Genomic DNA, 21,674 nt, shown 5'->3' with positions numbered 1-21,674 from the left:
CTGGGCATCATTTCGACGAGCTGGAGGAAAACTACATGACCATAATTTTGGCACTAGGAGGGTTTGAGAATGCTTTGAATAGACCACAACATCAGTAGTAACTTGACCGGCTGAAGAGAACACATTGAAATAAACAGACCCTGCGCAGAAAAGTAAAGTTCGCTAAAGTAAGGCAACGGTTCGCAGCTCATCCCATGGCGGGACTTTTCTGTACAGGGTCTGAATGTTCGTTTAACAGAACTGCCTATAAATTGGGTTGCGAAGCGACGCAAAATTGAGTGAGGTGATAAAATTGTAATAGACATACATATTTTAAATTTTTTAACACATTTGTAAAAGTGTCTATATAAGGGCCATTAGTTTCACAGATGTTAATTTTCAATGTCTGCGAAAATTCTGTTCTAGTTCTGTTATAATAAAATAATTTGAATAGAACTTTTGCATAACTTCATAATTAACCCTTCAATACTTTCATCACATTTGTTCAGTTTGCAATGTTTTCTGTGTATTTCAAAAGCGCTATACAGAGCTTATTTTTTTAATTTTCCGTAAAAACAAATACTGTTTTAGAAACTAGAAAAAATTATCTTTCCAGTGTTTGCATTTAAAATAAACATTATTATTTCTAAATAATGAAATTTTAATTTCAAACGTGAAAAATGTTGTCAAAAATACTAACCACATATTTACTTAATTTTTTACTCCAATCATAGAAAATTTGATAGAACTGGATATTTCGAAAACACATTCGTTCTGTTTGGGAAATTTGTAAGAGAACTTTACCTTCACTTTTATCTCGTTCATATAATAAAAAATAAGAAATAATTTTTAAACTTAAACCGATTGTTAAATTATTTATTATTTAACAGTGCGAAATCTGAATTATTCATTTTGGCTATTTTTAGGATTTTATTAATGGCATACAGTACAAATATCTGAGGCAAACAAGAAGGAATTGTTATTTCTCTTTCTAACGTCAAAAAAATATATTTCCGCATGATAGAAAAAAAGATAAAAATTCTTTTATAAAATATGGACTCCCGGTCATATATGACCCTCAAATGCTGGAGGGGTTAACTTCGAAATTTGATGAATTGTTAAAATTCTATGAAAAAACTGGCCCTAATCTAATGTGTTGAAATCGAGCATTGCTGTTAAGAACAAGGATGGATACAGGAATGGATAGTAACCTTTTCTTAAAAAAAAACCCTCCACACAGCATCCCCAAAGACCACGTAGGCCCTGAGAGAAACCATTTTCCTCAAGGCCTCCTGTGTGGATCTAATGTTAAAAAATAATTTTAAAAAACGTATAAATCTCTTTTGTACTATTTTAGGATATGTTTTGTTCAGTAAGGGCCCAAATAATGGAGCTATATTCCAGGATACTGCGTACAGGCCCTTCTTATGTTCTTCGTATTGCAATTCCGCTAGTAAATGATCTCGCATTACAAAGAAAAAATTCAAGCATTTTGTTGGCGCTGGAGACAATGTTAGATGTGTGGGATTTGAAAGAAAGATTTGCTCAGAAAATCACGCCAAGGTCTCGAATCTCATTTTCGCGTGTTAATATATTTTTATTAATGTGGTGGGGGAACAGAAATGTATCTTTGAATCTTTTAAATGTGACACCAATGAATTTCTAGATGCAGAGGGGTAAGTTGTTCAGTTTCAATTATTTGACAAGAGAATCAAAATCATTCTTCGGAAGAATGGAATCGATGTGACTTTTATTTGATATGACAAACCGTTGACGCAGTACGACACTACAGACTGGAAAGTCAAGTTTTGTATTGCAGTAGCATGTAGCCTGTCTATTTGTGTCACTATGGGAACACTTCAATACTTGATAGTGTCATCTAAAGACAATAATTTTTAATCACTGATTTTCATTGACTTCACAAAACACATGTGACCTATGACAAAACCCATGATAGCATGTGTCATATCACAAGCCTCTATTTTTCGGCATTTTCCTGTGTCGGTAAATGTGTATACTGAACATTTCATAGCTGATGACAGAAATTACACAGCAAATTTAAGATAAATGTGTTGCCGTTTAAATTACAGATGGGATAAGTTGTGCGAATTTCATGACGCCAGAGCTTACCGTTGGCAGGTGGAGGCAGTGCCCACTGCGAGGTCTTCTCAATGAGCCATAGAGCCTTGTCGGTGTGCTTGAGAATGAACTGGCCAAACTCATAGCTGGCCACCGTCTCTGCTGACTCTGTGAAGGCCATTCTGTTCCAAGAAATGAAGTCCAACTGGAAAATACAAGTGTTTGTTTTATAGTCACTGTACAGTACAAGCCTCATTTTAAAATAAAATAAAAAACAATTTGTATATCAACAACTAACCATTAAACCGTTTCTCCGCAGGGGGAGTCAGAGAGGAGGGACCGACACATAACTCAGTCTTGACAAACTCTCATCGCTTCATTCAATATATTGTCTAACACAAAAATCTACAACCGAACAGAACATTGAAGAAAAGTGATACAAACAAACAACAAAACCTGATCTAACCTTTTCTTTTGTCATGTTGTATTTTAAAAAGTATTTCTATTTAAGGTAGGTAGATCACTTTCTCATACACTCTTTGATATGATTCACTTGATCGTGCCACTTTTCCTCAACTGTAACTTAATTCTTACACTGTTCACTTTCGTGTCATATATTCTCTTTGCACAGCTTTCATCCATTCATCCGCTCTACATGGCTAAACAATCTTATCTGAATACGCTACAAAAACTGCAATTAATATTGTAGGGCCTTATTAAAAACCAAATTAACCTTGATAAAATTAAATGACTATGATATTTGACTTATAAACAAACAATCTGGATTTCAATAATACTTAGTGTATTGTTGCATTAATTATTAATCATCAGTGAACAAAGTGCCCCGTATTTCCGTAATTTAGAGATTATCTATAAGTTGTAACAACAAAAAAATTGATGATGTGTAGCTAGTTACATACAATAATTTAATCGTTTTGTGTATTTATACTGACTATTTTTCTTTACATTATTATTTTAAATAATGGGTCCTTAACCCATCTCATCCGAAATTATCTTGACTTAAACTAAATTAATTTTGATACTAACTTGCCCTGAATTTATGTATTTAAAATGCCATAGCTTTTTTGTTTATATATGTATATTTTATTTTTTAACCATATTGACATTGAATCACTTTATGTAATTATGTAAAAAAGAAATAAGTAAAAATGTTATCATTAAGGTTCTATAAATAAATAGTCAACATAACAAAAAAATATATACCTAACAGAAAACCTTAAATAAAAATTAATTATAATAATACTCTATATTAGCCTAAATTCTGTACAATATGGTACTCCTCGAAGCACTCTGGGACATGCAGTGCTACTTGGCACCGTTCGCACTACCAGCAGGGTGATTTTTTTTTTAAATTTTGCCTGTATTAGTCATAGATATACTTTCATGAATGGTGAGCAAGAGAGTTACGGGCTTTTTGTCCATCTATTGTAAAGCCATTACACTATTGCTGTACAGGCAAGATGTTTCACTTCTCGCCATTTTCCTCTTTCCGTTCCATTACGCAGTCATATTCATACGGTTGGTCCAAAATGTGCCAACACAGTTTATTCCTTCTTCTTTTAGCCTGAGGAAAAGAGCCGTAGATGATTACCAGCTGTCTGTATAGAGTGTGTCCATTATCCAGTTAGAATATGGTGCACAATTGCTTCACTAGAAGGATGGTTCTCATCTCCTTCTTTGCTCTCAGTACAAATGCTGAAGTCGAAACAATACTCCGAGTTAGACACGCAAAGTTTAAAAAATTTGATTCAAAATCACTTGTATCCTCCACAAGGTCATCGAGAGTACAGACTTGGACTTCTGATTCATCAGACTCTGCCAGAATATCCTCGATTTCATTCAAATTCAACCGCCTCAAATTATGGCAGCTTGAAGGGAAGGTCATCTAAGATAGCCGCCTCAAATTATGGCAGCTCAGACAGGATGGGTTAATGTACAATACCGTCTTATCAGTGCATTTGTGTGTACCCCTACCTATCTTAAGATTTTTATTTTTTGTGACACCTTACAAGAGTGCACCTGTCTGTACAGTGTAAAGACAGGGGAGTTACGTTGCCACCATGTTGGGCAGCATTGTTAGGCGGGTTAAGGTAGAGGCTGTAGGATGGAATTTATTCATGCGAGTCTCGAAGAGGCCCCGGATTATATGAAGGAAGAAAAAAAGATGCCGGTAGTTCATTCCACATACGAGCCGTCTTACACAAGAATGAGTTGAAGAAGTGGCGCATTCTCATGAAGTGGTGTTCTGCTTGTGTACGCATGTGTACCGGTGCACCACAGATCAATGCAGCAAGCTTCTTAGAGCAGGCTCCATTAAAATACTCGTAGAACACTCAGCACACCCACATTGCGTCTGTGCATCAGAGATGGCAATCGGTCTGTTAACAATGGATTGTCAATCGGACAAGCCTCCTCTGCACAGAATCAAGTAGGATTATCAAGTATTGTGGGGCTTCAGCCGAGAGGTGGCTCCCAAATTCAATAGTTGAGCGTACTTGAGATTTGTATAGGGTTAGCAGCTGGTTACTTACACCTAGTTGCCATTATGTTCCATGAAAACAGATAAAGTGAAAGCTTGTCTGTTTTGTGGAAACAATCATTAGGTGTACACATGATTTGAGATTTTCATGACCAAAAGTATATTCGTTATTACTTTGTGTTGCTCTTCCTCTTCTATAACAAAAGTTTCGAACAGAGTTTCACCATTCATCACCAGGGCAGATGTGTAGATTGTGGTGTTAGTTAAACACACTAGTTTTCCTTTATTTTTCCCAAGTTCTTTGGCATACATATATAATAGTTTACAAAGTAATTATGATTTAAAATTTTCACGGCCAAAAGTATTTTTGTTATTTGTTATTGGGGTGCTATGCCGTGTTGCGCTAACTCCGTCTTTAATAATAACCCCAAAAACAAATGGGAACCCACTTAGGAGTTGCCTGTATATAGGTAGTATGGATAATGAATATTAAACACACTAGTTAAATACGCACTTCACCTCAATCTACACATTTGACCTGATGATGAAGATACACTGATACACGTAGTTCCCGTGAGCACTTAGGTCATAGGCCCATTATGCTATCTCCCATTTTACCTCAATCCTTTAACAACCCAGTCCCTTTAATAAAGTTCACCAGGGTTGTTACTGGGTATGTGGCTATGTCTTCTGGTTCTACTGTATGTACGTACAGTAGAAACATTGGCTAAATAAGGAGTAAGTTCAGCATCACGTAATAACACTAATTAGATGTACATGGCACTAATTAGATGAACATGGCTGCAACGAATACTGTCTTCGCGCTGCGTTTTGGACATTACATGTGCATTCGCTTAAATTATATTCGATGAAATATGTGTAATGGAACGTGCATTAATGATTTCAATAAAATAATACAATCAAATGATTACTTACCCAGGTAATCCTGGTATGTTTTCACTTTAGCTAATTAACACTAACACCAATTCTGCTATGAAAAAACAACACAAATTATTTACAAAAAAAATTACACAAAACATATGTTGACAACTATAAGACACATACAGCACCGGTCTCCGGCGAACGCTACATATACTGAGATTGATAGACTCACCGTAATGTTTTTGATTCCTGACGTGTTTTGATCATTATGTGCGGCCATGTTTACAATTAATTAAATGGCTTCAGAAATCCTCCAATAATATGTCTCGCTGATAAAAAGACAGATGAGTCTATAATGAAATAAAGAAAAAAAAACAAATTACAATCAGCAAATAATTATTATTCTAAATTTGAAACATTGAAAATTTAGGTAAGTACTTATTATTAGTCAAGTTATTATGCAACATGTATGAACTCAACGTATTTAGTGAGTAAATAATAATATTAAAAATAAATACATATTAACACTCTTATTATTATTAAATTGGACAACATTAACTATTTTAAGGTCATGGGTACAATTCCAAATAAGTTTGAATATAAATTTTTTAGATGGAAAAAGAGGGTATTTTGGTTAGAACACCTATTTATCTGATGAATTTTAACCTCTATTGATAAAAAAGTTATCACAAATAATGTTTTATGTTTTGGTTCATGGGAGGAGATGTGTATGTTATTTATAAACAACAGATGAACTTAATTCATTTTTAAAAAGGGAAGAGAAAAACCAAACAACAATCAAGTTCCAATTTTACAAATGACTCTCCATTTTAATAACTAGATTATTATTATGTTTTTCTCATCCGTTCTTCGACTCGTTTTTGTGCAAGATGGCTCGTATGTGGATGGAGCTACCGGCATCTGTTTTACCCCCTACATATAATCTGGGCTTCTTCAAGACCTACATTAATAAATCTCTTTGGTTATTCAATAAATGGTTTCCAGGACGCCCTGTACCCGCCTCCCAAATTGATAATCCTTTTTTTGAAAGCTTTGGTAACAACTATGTGCAAAAGTGTTATACGTAACTGAAAACTTAGCCCATTGTCCCACCGGTCTGCAAGACCCGGCACAGAAAAGTTCCACACTGAACTGCGCTGCAGACCATTACTTTACTACAGCGAACTTAATTTTCTGCACAGAAACTTGCAGCATTCGGTTTACGTCGAAGGCTTACCGACCCGTGGGACAACGGGCTTACTGTAACTATCAACAAATTTTACCTGCCTGACGTAGCATAATTTTACCGAAACCGGTTGGTGTGTTCACACAAATAAAGTGATAAGTGTAAGAAGTGCCTTACACAAAGTTACATTGTAATAATAATAACCTCTTCTTTATTATACTAAAATAATGTCTGTTTATTCGCTTAGTTCTTCTACACTACGCGACGGATTGTGATAGGTTTTTCACTGTCATTTAGAAAATTTCTTTCAGAAGGTTTATATGTAAGACATTCATATTATATTTATAGAAAGTAGAGCAACGCCAGGTACACGTCAGTTAGTAATATAATAATTTCTGGGCAATTATTTTGATTTTCTTCCAAGCCCCGGAAGTATGTATAAATCTCATTCATTATAATCATTATCGCACTACTTCATAACTTAATTAATCAAATTTATTACCAGCAGACATATGCTAATGAGGCTGTAGCCAAAACAACGAGGTTTAAGATCAAGCTTGTACCCACTGTTAATTATTAGCGGATTTTTTTTTGAGTCTGTTGGTATAATTAGGTTGATGTCATTAAAATTAGTCATTAGTATTTTTGTACAATATTATTTTTTTAATATTATCAAAACTACAAAGGAGTAATAATACATTCATAAACTAGGTCACAGATTTCACCCACTCAAAAAAAATTATGTGAATACCACACAAGAATCCCAACTGTCCGGAGCTAGTCAGACTATGGAATGTACAGTGAGGCTGGTAGGGTTGCCAGATGATAATTTGATAAAGGAGGGCAGATGGGTCTAAAAAAGAGGACATTCAGAAATCAAACAAATTTTTTATATTATTTTATACAAAAATAAAACTAGTAGATCTTGAGCAGTTATGAGAAACATTCAATGTTTTCAACACTTTTGAATTAGATTGTCCACTGCTCGTGCAACTTCAAATCATAATATGCTTCATCTTCATCTGATTTTGATTTAAGAAATGAAATCAAGTTACAAAATTGATTGTGTAGCTTAACATCGTCAATCTCTACATCTCTGACGTTCAAGAACTCAATGCATGAAACTAAATCATCATATTCTAGGTTTTCGTTATCTTTCAGCAATGTCATGCACTCAAAACATTTGAAATCTTCCAAGGGTTTTACCCATTCCATCAAGTAATCTTCACAAGCCTTGTAAACAATTAAAAAATCTCCCGCCAGTCCCACCCGATGTTTAGCAAAAAGAAGGACTTAAAGTAGGTAAGGGAGGACAAAACATGTAAAAGGAGGACATGTCCTCCTTTTGGATACCATCTGGCAACCCTAGGCTGGAGGGAGTAAGGGGCAGAAGGAGAAAGAGGAAGGTTGGGAAGTACCTGGCTATTCAGATCTGGTGCCATATCAAGCAATGTTTTGATTATGTTTCTAGGTTCTTCACCAGAGCAATACGTAGGCACTTAAAATATCTACCAACAGCACCAATAGTTACGAACTTGAGTGAAAAATATTATGGCTTAAAATAAATATATGTAGGTACATAATTTCCCTTAATTGGTAAAACGGTTTATCGTGACTGCCGATTATTTGGGACAAAACATAAGGAACAGAAAAAATAAAGAAATTTATACTAATTTACTTCAGTTATCTGGGACAGGACATTGTTTTTTCTCAATACAAAAATATTTTTCCATAAAAGAATATTATTGTCTCTGTACAAACAATTCAACTTTTGTACCTGAAAACTACCTTAAAACATTGAAATTTCGAAAAAACATTATTTATCTTTTTTACTATCATTTAACCTCTTGAAGTTTGTGCACTAACCCCTGATACCCTGTATATATTCATAAAGATCAACAAATATTTGTTTGTATTATAGAAATAGTTTTTTTTATTATTTATGCCCCCGGGTCTTTTACTAACATTATTTAAAAACATTAAAATTAACATAATAAAAGAAAAAATAATATTTTTATACCCAGTTGTATGAATGGGATTTACAATTCTATTTATCCATATTGGCAGTACGTATAGCAACAACAGAATATAAAAAATAAGATAGCAACAAAATTAATCAACACAAGTATAAAAAAAACTAAAAAAAGAAAGAAGAAAGAAAAAATATATATTGATATCTTTTATTATGTTTTATTATGATAGTATAATTTTATGTAGAATTTAATAAATCGTCATTTAAAAACAATTAAAACCATGAGACGCAACGCTCTGATTGGTCAACGTGTTCTGACAGAACCTCGGTCAAATGGCTCACCAATGCTGTATACATTATTATAAAGTATTCATGCTATTTAAATTCTTGCTATTTAGCAAATATATTTGCATTCATTTTAAATATTTATTTATTTTGGGATTTGTTGATTTCATAAAGACCTGTGTGGAAATGTCCTAACTGTTAACTGACAAAACCGAGGTACGTATGATGTCACGCACACCCCGTCAGATTTTGATCATTTTGGCGAGCTTTGAAAAATTAAAACTTTGAATAAAAACAACATTTATAAGAAAAATACTGATGATCAGATAACTATTCAATACACCTTTTAAGCGTGTTTTTTTTACACTAACCCCACACAGGAAGCCCTGAAGAAAACAAAATCTCTCAGAGCCTATGTCATCTTTGAGGATGCTGTGTGGAGGGTTTTTTAAGGAGAGGAGAAAAATCTGGGAAGGAAAAGGGTATTATTTATTTATTTTTTCATGTTCTTAATAAAACGTTTATACACCAATATATCATGGAGAAGATTACAAATTAAAAAGTTTACAGAGGCAGTTTTACTATTTTGTTACATGTGTTAAAAGATAGTTACTGAATTGTCTGTAGGTGACATTGAAAATGTCGATAGCTAATGCAGAATCGTTAAGCAGTTGAGTCGCTCTGTTTATTGGCGCGTTCTGATAGGCATAAGTTCTCGCTTTCGGAGCATATAAGAGTGCATGGGTTCTCCCTCAAGTATAATTGTTAGGGATATAAAAGTTAACCTCTTTCAACATAGGCGTATTGTGTATTGTACCAGAGATTAACTTAAAAAAGTGTTTGCCTAAAAATATTTTTCTGCGGGCTTCTAATTTATTGAAATCGAGCATTGCTGTTAAGAACAAGGATGGATACAGGAATGGATAGTATGTATATTCCCTCATATACAGGTAACGCATAAACCTTTTTTGTACTTATTTCTAAGATATGGTTTTGTTCAGAAGGGGCCCAAATAATGGAGCTGTATTCCAGGATGCTGCGGACAAGTGCTTCATATGTTCTCCGTATTGCAATTCCATTAGTAAATGATCTCGCATTACGAAGAACAAATCCAAGCATTTTGTTGGCGCGGGAGACAATGTCAGATATGTGGGATTTGAAAGAGAGATTTGCTTCGAAGATCACCCCAAGGTCACGAATCTCGTTTTTGCGTGTAAATATATTTTTATCAATGTGATATTGGGAATAGAAATGTATCTTTGGATCTTGTAAATGTAACTACACTGCATTTCTGGATGATGAAAAAAAAGTAATTTATTTGATTCCGACCATTTGACAAGAGAATCAAGATCATTCTGCAGAAGAATTAAATCGATACAACTTTTGATAGCTCTGAAAAATTTGATATCGTCAGCAAAGAGGAGATATTTTGAGCGGTTAATGGTCTTGCCTATATCATTAATGAATAAAAGAAAGAGGAGGGGTTCTAGATACGATCCCTGGGGAATCCCGGAGTTAGTTTTGTATTCGTGAGAGAACTGGTGTCTGTAACTGACATACTGATGACGATTGTGTAAGTAGCTAGCTACGAAAGCGAGAAAATCCTGAGAGAATCCGATATTACTCAATTTTATTTGTAAAATATCATGGTCGACTTTATCAAATGCTTTTTCGAAGTACAAATCACATCGACATGTAAAAAATTTTCAAACGATTTATTTATATAGGTGGTGAGATTCATAAGGTTTGTTGAGGGTGATAGAGTGGGGCGAAATCCATGCTGATTCTCGGTGAGTGTATGTTTTGTTTGATTATATATTTGTGAGTAAATTATGGTTTCTAAAAGTTTTGCGGGTGCTGATAAGACAGCTACAGGTCTGTAATTATCGATTTCCGATTTTTTGCCTTTTTTGTGTATAGGCGTGACTTTTGTTAGTTTCCACATTTCAGGGAAGGTATTATTACGAAGTGAAAGGTTAAAAATGTGCTTTAGAGGTTGAATTAAATGTTTTGAGTACCTTTTGAGTATGATGGGTGGTATAAAATCTGGACCGACAGAGTATTTAGGTTTTAGCTTGTGAAAAGCGGTAACAATATCATCATCGTTAATTTGGTGAATTTGAACAGGTAAAGCATTGTGTGACGAAGAAGCTATAGAGGAAATGTCAAGAGGAGATGTCAAGTTTAGGAATATTGTCCCTCAATACTGATTGAAAATAATCTGCGAAACGTTCTGCGATTTCAGGATATCCATTGTATTGATTTTCATTAAAGGTCATGTGATTAAGTTTGTCACAGCCGCGGCGTTTATCGTTCGTGTAAGACCAAAATCGAGTGGGGTCTGTTATAATACTATTCTCTGCTTCACGTGTAAAGTCAGTGTAGCCTTACCAATTAACTGCTTGATTAATTTTCGTGATTTTTTAAAGTTTGTTAAGGCATGTTCGGATTTAGTTTTTTCCAAAGATGGTTTATTTTATTTTTTTCTCGTATGTGATGAATGATCTCTCCAGTAAACCATTTTGGATATTGTTCATCATCTCCGAGCATACGTGTGGATCTTTTCTTTAAGCATAAGTCAAAAATATTATTGAGCTGCTTATAAAACATTTCAGCAGCTAGGTTTACATCGAGGCAGTCATAATGATTCCAGTTATGTTGTTCTAAGGCATTTCTAAGGATTTGAGTTTTCGTTGAAAATCCAACCCATGTTTATGTCCGGGGGCAATATGTCTGATTTTTCTTGGGTTTTTGTTATGTACTCGAGTGTGAATGATAGTGAAGGGTGATTAAGGTCTTTTTTGACAAGTGGAGAATCATGGCGATGGACAACAGCATTTTTGGAATGTATGTTGCTTAATACTAAGTCTTACATGCGTGCATTTATGTTATAAACAGTGTTTACTTGTGTCAAATCATAAAAAGAACAAAAATAATCGTAAACATCACTCGGGTTCTTCCCTGACGAAAAGTTAAAATCACCGAAGATAATAATATTTTTAGATTGTAGTTTTGCACTTTCACTAATGATTTTCTCGTAAAATAATTTATACTGTTCCGATTTTGTATTTGGAGGAAAGTATACTACACATATATATATATGATGACATTTCTGTGTGATACTTTCACCCACAAGTCTTCACCTTGGGTTTCCATGTATTCCAGTCTTTCAGCGTGTGAGTGGCTGTCAGCTCGGAGGGCCAGGAGTGTCCCTCCTCCGCGACTGCCTCTATCCTTCCTGTATACGTGGTATAGATTTCCGAATAGCTCGGCGGAATACGTGCCCGAAGTTAGCCACGTTTCAGTAAGAGCAACCAGAAGTGGTTTCTGACACATTAAATTGGTCATAAAATCTAAAATATTATTATTTAAACTTCTGACGTTTTGGTAGATTCCACTAATGTTGGTTTTCGTGCGTGTTGGTGTCGGCCATCTTGTTTTTGGGTCGTGGCCTCCGAAATGACCATTCATGGACCATTCGTTGAAGGCCACGTTTTCAGGCCAGATCATCGGGTCCAGGAAAAAATGGAAACTATTTTCCGGAATTCCTATTTTGAAAGAGGCATACCTCTCATGTCTCGTAACGAGTTTCTCTACCGTAAATTCTAGATCGAGCTTCTTCTTTTTTAGAAATGAGGTTATTTGATCAACCGTGGTTGCCCGGTGGAACATGAATGCATGTAAGTGCAGATTTTTTGGGATGGCCACCAAGTTTTCATCCACAAATCCTGTCCCTTTAGAAATTGGGCGAGGCCGTGTTCGTTTGCCGTTGACGACGGCATCACTGTATGATTTTACAGATGTGGTAGTCTGTTCGGACGTTGGGGAAAGTACCGATGATGGTTGATTACGAGATGGCGCTGCAGTAGACGTGGAGGTGTTATCTTCCTCGGATGCATGTTTTTTATAGAGTATCTGAGGACCGCTTGTAGGCGCTACAGTGATTGCTGGAGTACTGGATATGTCGGGCGGGACGGCGCGGGCGGGGAGCGGCGGGCTAAACGGCTGCAACACTTGGGAGACACACACATTTGCGTCACTCACACTGGCACCGTGGGCCGGCGCTAGTACTTTCAAGACGGTACTTGTACCTTGCGCGATGTTACTGGCAGTTGCAGTATTGTGTTTGTTACTTCACGATTTAAAATTGCTTCAACGGACTTTAATCGCACTAACAATTCATTAATTATTTTGCCTCGATCAAGGATAATGTTCCTCAATTTTTGGAGCACGGAATCACTCATTTTATTTTCGCTATATAGAAATAAAAACTCTTAAAACGATTTTTAAAAGACAGCGCGACGAAGACGTGTGTACGTACGTGATGTTGTTCGATGCAACAGGTATGAGAGGTGGTTAGGAATTCTAGGATCAGTGTGTCCAGGAGTGACTTATAAATATATCCCTACCGCTTCGGCGCAAGGCAATTGGTCGGGAGACCAGTTAGAGAGGTCAAATGGTCTCCCCAAACCAGCCTCTCCCCATCTGAGATGCCACACAGCTGGTGGGCAAGCGCATCCTGAGGACATATCACCCAATGAACCCGGGCACCCCTGCTAAATCACCAAACACAGCGAACCACTTGAGGTGTTGGTTATCCAATAAATGGTTCCTGGGGCGACGGTACCCAAACCCGCCTCCCAAATTGTGAAGGTCACATAAGTTAGGCTTATAGGTTAGTTTTTTTCATCACTTTTAATGACTTATAAAACTTCTAAAGGTATGCTGAATTGTCATTGTGTTTGAAGTAATTAGGTATTTATAAAAAGAAAATTTTAAAAATTGACTGGAATTCCATCAGTTATTCTTTCCTTGTAAATGCCTATGTTCACTATGCTTACTAAGCTATGTAGGTACGGAGTACAACTTCTTAGTATCAGTAGGAAGTTAAAGGGTATCACACTATCAAGTTACAAAGTTACTAGTCTTACATGATATGATGATGACAGTATAGGGGGATTAGGAGGGTAATTATATCTACTTGCAGCAGTCATTAGGTATCCAACTGTCTGCTCAGGCGACACCAACCATTGCATTTAGTGCAGATCAAATAAAAGTCCATGTACATAGACTCACAACTATTGGACTGATTTCACTGAAAATTTTAAAAGTGTTCAGAGAGTAGTTTTAAAGGTATAACAAGTCGAGAACGCCCGAGGAATACTTAACGCATTATCTCTGCACTGAAATGAGATAAGAAGTCGAATAATGTCGATATAATGTATTTTTTAACGGTAACATTGTGGTGAACAGTGGCGGTTCGTGGTGGGGGGAACTGGGGGTTCAGAAGTTCAAGAAAAGATTAATCAAAATGTTCTAACTGCTGTTGTCGCTGTATACTGGAGAAAGTTTAACACAATATTGCATTACTAGTGAATTAGACAATACGGCATTTACCGAGTTTTTCGTTAAAGTAACTAAAAAATTAAGTGTCTTAACTAAAAAATGGTTGAATTTTTAATACGAAAACATGAGTAAAATAACAAAACATAAGATACATTAAAATCTGTACATTTTACTAATAGATTTACAAATGCTAATAAGAAAACGGTAGGAGAAATGTAGGAACAATAAAATAAAAATATACAAATAACAAATTTACTACAACTACTTACTGTAGAATGTTAAATACCAAAACGTAAGATAATAAAGCCATGGGCGTTGGCAGGGGGGGGGGGTAAACAAAAAATTAAAAGAAAAAAGGACGTTTGTAACTAGCGCCAAAACTATAAATCTGTTATTTTTCATAATAAATGTGACCAGTTTAGTACCAGATATTATGACCAGATACCGACGTAAGGTGTCGTGTCCGTCAGTTCCTGACTTTTTATATTATTATGCTAGCTGACATGTACCTAGCGTTGCTGGGGATTATCCTAAAGAGATAGACATATACCACCGCTTTTTAGGCCTTTTTAAGATGTACAATTCCGTAGTACATTATTTTCATGTATCTCATAAGGTTTAGCCAGCGTTAGCAATGTAAGCGCCCGAAAATATATTTTATTACAAAACAGCGATTATTCTATTCTCTCCCCCCCCCCCCCCTCGGTGACTAAAAACCTAAGCCCCCCGCCGCTCATTTGTACCAAGCGTAGTATTTTGAAGCCCCCCCCCCTGAACGGGTCACGTAGTATGGGTACGTTACCTAATAACAATTTGTCAGAAAAACTCCAAATAGTAAATAATTTTTTATTAGAAAATAAAGAACACAACATAAAAACAAAAATGGAAGCAAACAAAAAATTTAAAATAGCAATTTTTTTCTTTGGTATTAATGAGAAGGATGTGCTTGCTTTTCTGAGCATAGTTTTTCAAAACGAGGTTGAAGTTTCGAAATCGCCACTCTCGTTTCTGCCTCTAAATTTATTATTCTTAATGACTGCAACTGCAGAGAAACCTGTCTCACACAAGTATGATGTCGCAAACGGTAATAAAACCCTTAACGCTGCAGTGCTGATGGAACGATATTCTCGCTATAAAGATTGCCTCACGACGCCCCTGGGATGATCCCGCGGCGCCCCGGGGCGTCGCGACTCACAGGTAGGGAAGCCCTGTATTATACAATATCTTAGCCTTCCGGAAGAAATTCTCTAAATGATAGGAAAAACCCTATCAAAATCCGTTGCGTAGTTTAGAAGAATTAAGCGCACAGACAAACGCGGATAGCGACTTTATTTTATAATACGAGGGGGCGTAATCGGCGTAATTAAGTTCGCGGAATGGGTAGGTGGGTGATTAGTGGGGGTGTCGCTGAATTAGGTACTAATTGAGCAACTCATTATTAGTATAAATACCGGGTTTTATCGTAATCAGCTCATTAGTCTTTTAATACTTTGAAATTTTATGAAATGTTCCAGTTCTGTGAAACAAATGGCCCTTAATTTACACTGGAAAAATTGAAGAAAAAAACAAATTGTTCAATAATAAATTAAACAAAAGATCAATTTATAAACCAATAAGTACAGAGATATGAAGCGTAGTTGAATGTGAATATCACACATAATGTGTATTTCTGTCCACAGGACATCATATCAGCATATTGTTCTGTGTGTTATTATCTGCTCCAGGGCTTGTCAAAATAATATTGCTAGAAATCATCAATATTATTTCATGTTTTTCTAAATCATGTTTGTGAGAACGTTTCGAACGTGAAACGCAATTTTTTTTTATCTTCTCTAAATAGTATAAAACTAGTCACTATCCGCGCCTGTCTGTTTGTGCGCTTAGTTCTTCTAAACTACGCAAAGGAGTTTCATAGAGCTTTCACTATTATTTAAATAATTTCTTCCGCAAGGATTATATATAAACATATATAATACATGGATATTATATTTATTGAAAGCAGAGAAAAGTCGAGCAACGCCGAGCAAAGCAAGCTGTTTAATAGAAATTACTAAGGTCCAGTTGTTTCGCAGAAATTCAAGTGTAACATTGTCATCAAAAAATGTAACATTATCTTACTAAGCCATTTTTTTAATCATTAACGCTGAATCTAGGTGCATTTCAGCTTCCTATCAAATTGTACTAATCTGACAAGCTTAACTACATAATAGTTGTCCCCAGGACCGGCCTTGAGCCAATGCGGTGCCTGGTGCTAGTAAAATGTTGACGCCACTTGTCAAAACCAGTAAACGCATCTAGATGGGTGATCACTCTAATCAATAATATTCGGATGATTTATATTTTTGTGAAGCGCCGTTTTTTGTGAAATATAAGCTCAATGGCGTATTTTTAGGACTGTTAGGTGTTAGGCTGTCAGCGCCTTAGCGCCTTGACAATTCGGTGCAAGAGCGGACTGCGCCAATTGCGCCAGCATAGGGCCGGCCCTGGTGTCCTCTTCTGCTGATCACAATTAGTTCAAAAGCTGAAACGAACTTAGAATCGGCATTTAATTGGGACATTTCAACCGTCACAATAACAAAACGGAGCTGAATGTTCATTTGATGGCTTTGTCACACGTGCATTTCCGTGAAACAACTGGGCCTAAGGCTAACAAAGGAAACTACAACCACATAGCGTCGGTTTACTGCCAGAAGTCATTAATTGACATTTGTGTCAAAACCGAGTTAGAGGTCATAAATTTTTAAGGTTTATGTACAATTTTTTTACATGCCTTTCGACTACTACACTAGGCACAGGCCACTATCTGTTGAGTGGTGCGTTATCTAGTAAATAAGTTATTATGTCGAAAAGCACGTTGTTTGTAGCTAAATTGAGCACAACAATAATCACTAAGTGCAGATTTTAGCATATTAATTTTACAAATAAATCATCAGGCTCATCTGATGAAATTTTTTTAAAACCTAACCTACAATATCATAGAAATTAATACCAAATATTAAATACAAAATCACAAACATATTTTGATGACTTTTGAAAGAGGAAATGTGTAGAAATGCAAATAAAATGCGCCTAAGAATCACAAAAAAATTGGTGATTTCTTTCAAGTGCAGTTTTTTTCAATTTGTGTGTAAAATAAATTTCCGCATAAAAGCAGTTGTTAATTGTAATATGGATTAAGGGCATTTCAAGAAAATCATCTTTGTCATTAGCTTGGATATAACTGATAGGTTACTGAAACTAAATATCAGACTTCTGGCAGTAAGACGTCTTTATTTGACTAAGAGAAAAAAAACAAGGGCATTATTTGGGTGGTGCTCAGATCTCGAATTGTTGGGTACCCCTGATATAATATAATTTTGTTTTATTGAACAACTGTGAGTAATATTATATATTTATATACATATATTTAACGTCTTAAACACTCTATAAGTAATAAATGTATGTCTTCGAGTACTGAGAAATGGCCCATAATTTAAATTATGATTTCATTGATTTTTATTATTTTTGGTATTCTTAAAAAAATGGTTGTTGCCCATTACCCACTTGTCAGGTGTATGTATCTTACTAATAAGCGTGTTTTAGATTTTGAAACTGATTTTGAATTGATTTAGATTGGAGAAATATCAATTTAATCTACATTAAGGGTGTGTAGGGTTTGATACACGTTTATTAGTAAGACCCGAATTATTTTTGTATTGTTTACCTTTTATTCAAAATAAGTATAATTATTGGTTACCATGAAACAAGCAGTTGCCTAGTACGGTGTTTCAATAGCAATGCATTGTCTATAAAAAAAATGTATTTTATAAATAAAAAATTTAAATTAAAATAATTTTATCTTCAGCGTTTCCCCCTTCGATGTTAGCGCTTACAAAAAGGGTAGTTGCCGAATTCCGCCTCACGCACGCAATAAAAAAAACACTTATTTACTTGTTGAAACAACTATTTAAGTAAGGGAGAGGTAAACATGTACAACATAGGTTTTTAGGTTGTTATTTTGGGTTATTTTATTAATTTATTCTTATCCCTAACCTTCAAACGTGGCTTTGGTTGAAAAAATGGAACATTAATGCATCTTTTACCGTCTCCCCCGACATAAATAGTGGTTTATTGCAGTAATTAAGTGGAAACAAAATGATATTTTAAATTTTTTTCGTGAGGCGGAATTCGACAACTTTATCAAAAAAGCACCGCAGGAGAAAATTTTTACTATTACTATGCCCAAGGACAAATAAATAAATGTTGTTATACAGGGTGTATCGGCACTAACCCGACAAACTTTAACCAGCTATTCCTTAGCACATTTGGAGTAAAAAATGTTATGGGCACTTTGCTGTCCGGTAGCATTTTTTTTTCAATTAAAAACAAAAAATTAAAAATTTCCATACTACATCACTGTCATTGGCATTGCTTTTCGTGTTCAACAGCTGTTATAAGCAAGTATGTCGAAAAGCGTCTTCGCTCTTTCGCACACACTAAATAATAATAGTTAAAAATGAAACGAATGTTGCCGTGCCATTTCGTTGTGATTGTAAAAGTGCGCCAATATAGGTACACACGTGCATTATTCAACGGAATTCGAATAAAATATTGCCAGAATGGTTTTCAAACTTTGACAAAGGATAAAACAGTGGTGACATGTGGTGAAAATATGAATAGTACATTTTTATTAAAAAAAAACGTTACCGGACAGCAAAGTGCACATAAGATTTTTTACTCCAAATATGCTAAGGAATAGCTGGTTAAAGTTTGTCGGGTACGTGCCGATACACCCTGTATATCGTTTGGAAAGTCGGATTCCAAAGAGAAAAAAAATCTTTTGGAATTCATGAAATCTTTTGGAATTTTACGAAACGGAAACCTTAATTTCATCAGAAGATCTCCACGAATAAAACGCTGAATTATCCACAGTGTTTATAAGTAATATATCGCCAAAAATCATATAAAAATCGCCCCCCCCCCCTTGAGTTCTTTTATCTGGATCGCCCCATAAGCGTCCGAAATCGCCCACTGGTGGGCGTATAAATAAAGCACCCACGGTGGGCGATAATGGCTCACATTGGGAAACACTGGTAAAGGCAGGTTAGGAGTTTAGGAATACATACCATAATAATAATTATTAAGGATATTTTTTTAAAAACTTTTGTTAGATTTGGACCACTAAGTAACTGCTGTTAATTAAGAAACGTTTTTAAATCTTCAGCAAATCTTGTAATCAAGAATCAAATATAAATTGTTACCATTATAATATTGTCTTATTAGAATAACACTAATAATACATTCAGCCACATTCTGTGAATGAGTAAAAACCTTACCTTAATTTACAATATACCTAATTAAGTGTCAAAACTAAATTCGAAAGTAAAAAATATACATTAGATCAACAATCTAACTATAGATATCGAAAATATATTGAATATATTAGGATTGAGTCAACTTACCTCAGAATAAACTGCAATAAACTAATTTTAATTAAATATCCGAACACAATAACAAAACAACACGTATGATACTGCGCGCAAGTGCAAACTGAGTGCAAAATGTCATAATATTATTGTTGTAATAAAATAAACTTTTATCACGTGTTCTTATTATTTAAAAAAATTCCAATGGGTACTTTGGGAAATAATGGGCATCTTGTTTTAGTTGCTTCTAAAGTACCTACTAGAGTTTAGTGCAATCCGCGACAACCCGACACAACCGACCCGCCAAGACAATACCATAAATAAACCACTCTCTATTTACTAATCAGCTTTGTAATAAGCCGTATGCATTTTGTACCCAGATAGCTGTTTTTGACCTGTTTAATACGAAGTTCATTTTTCGATAATGGGATATGATAATGCACTGGATTGTGCTTTTATTTACAGCCCTTAACCAAGATAATATTAATTATGTATCAAATATAAATTATGCAAATCGTAGGTACGCAATACTTCAAAAAATACTCGCGTGTCTTTTCGTTTTAGAGGTAAGTAAAAACATTGATTATTCCGACCTACGAATATGAAAAATCTAACTGATCGCATCTGAAACGTTAGACAGTTATTAGATTGTCGTAAAATAACTCAGAACACATTTAGAAAATACAAATGTTTAAAAACACAGCTGGTGTTTAACTTTCAAAAAGCAATAAGGCAAACAAACCTAGCGTTTCTAATATGGTGTCTATTTGTTCATCATATTTTGAACCAAAAATGAACATTATAATAAAAGGGTTACTCATTAACCCTTTACGGTTTAAACAGAAAGCTGAAATAATAACTGATTACTCATTTTATTACGGCAACCATTTGAATGTTCCCATCCAGATTAAATTTCTCTCGACAAAATATAATTTCATAGGTAGTCGTAAGATTTTACCGACTCGTTATCTTAAGTGTAAAGTTTGTGAAGAAATATTACTAATTCAATATCACATTATCGTTACCATTTTTATTTAGGTGCCTAAAAAGTACTCCTTCTTTGTAAAAATAATTTTGTCTTAGGTAAGAACTTTATAATTTGTGCGATAATAATGTTTATTAAGTGGTATCATTGTGTCAACGATGCCAATAGATAAAACATACAAATGTGAAATTATGATTCCAATGTTGTTTTCTATGGAAAATGAGAATATTATTTAGTTTTGGGGGTTCCTGATGTGTCAAATACGTCAAGTTTTCAGTTCATTTCGATATCTCGCCTGCTTGTCACTTGCCGTGCTATAACGTTATCTTATCAGGTGATATTGTTTTCATTGGAGCATCTGTTGTGTAGTGGTTTTATTATTGTTTTCTCCTTTGAGCCTCAGAATTCGAGATGAATTCGATGTCTTCGTCAATACCGCGCAGTAGTAATTATGAAGAAGATTCGTTCATAATTCTTGGAAGCACGTCTCCCAAAACCAGCATGGAGAACGCCATGGTAGAATCCAAGATACTGCAGAACTCCAAAGGATCGGATTTGTTCAAGATGACGAATTCGGCGAAGAACTCTGGCTCCGAAGTGGACGATGAATCTATGGACTACCGGGCCCATTTTAATCTGGAGCAGGTTAGAGCCAAAGCTATTCCTATCATTCCACCTGTATTTAGAATATCAGACCGATTGTCAGTTTTTACTGCCCCCTTATTTTCATTACAATCTTTAAAAATCACCCTTTCTCATATGATTTACTGCATTATATCGTTTTCTATCAGAGTTTTCGAAGCATATCTTTAATTTATTTATGTATGCAACATAATATTTCCTTTTTCCTTGTAGATAATTTTGAGGTTACCATTATTTGTCATAATTTTGACATATGACGAAATCCAAAGTTATTTTTATTTTTTGGTGCCAATTTTGTTGTTATTATGGTGGCTTGCCGATCCATACATATTTTGCACCTTTCAATCTAATCTTCTTCTTAAATCGTTAGTATTTATAATATTGACAAAGGTGCAAACAAGTGTACTCCCTGG

General features: G+C 35.0%; 1 protein-coding gene across 4 annotated transcripts in view; it reads right to left on the bottom strand.

Annotated features, from left to right (window-relative positions):
• Positions 1-19,943, bottom strand: part of LOC149418886 (uncharacterized) — a 33,350-nt gene extending 13,407 nt beyond the window's left edge. For 2 of the 4 annotated variants that reach the window (XM_089638699.1, XM_089638700.1), the window contains exons 1-3: positions 19,671-19,943; positions 5,673-5,790; positions 2,110-2,263 (exon numbers count right to left, since the gene is read on the bottom strand). In XM_089638699.1, coding sequence (XP_089494825.1) covers positions 2,110-2,263; positions 5,673-5,720 — 202 coding nt within the window. In that variant the 5' untranslated portion in view covers positions 5,721-5,790; positions 19,671-19,943. Of the gene's footprint in view, positions 1-2,109; positions 2,264-5,494; positions 5,550-5,672; positions 5,791-19,670 lie in introns of those variants that run through there. The other 2 variants (XM_089638701.1, XM_089638702.1) reach the window with 2 other exon arrangements.
• Positions 19,944-21,674: the final 1,731 nt, after the last annotated feature.

This window comes from Hesperophylax consimilis, chromosome 13, assembly GCF_061612785.1.
Source record: "Hesperophylax consimilis isolate HC1 chromosome 13, BYU_Hcon_1.0, whole genome shotgun sequence".
NCBI classification, from domain to species: domain Eukaryota; kingdom Metazoa; phylum Arthropoda; class Insecta; order Trichoptera; family Limnephilidae; genus Hesperophylax; species Hesperophylax consimilis.
This window is presented reverse-complemented; position numbering and strand designations above follow the sequence as displayed.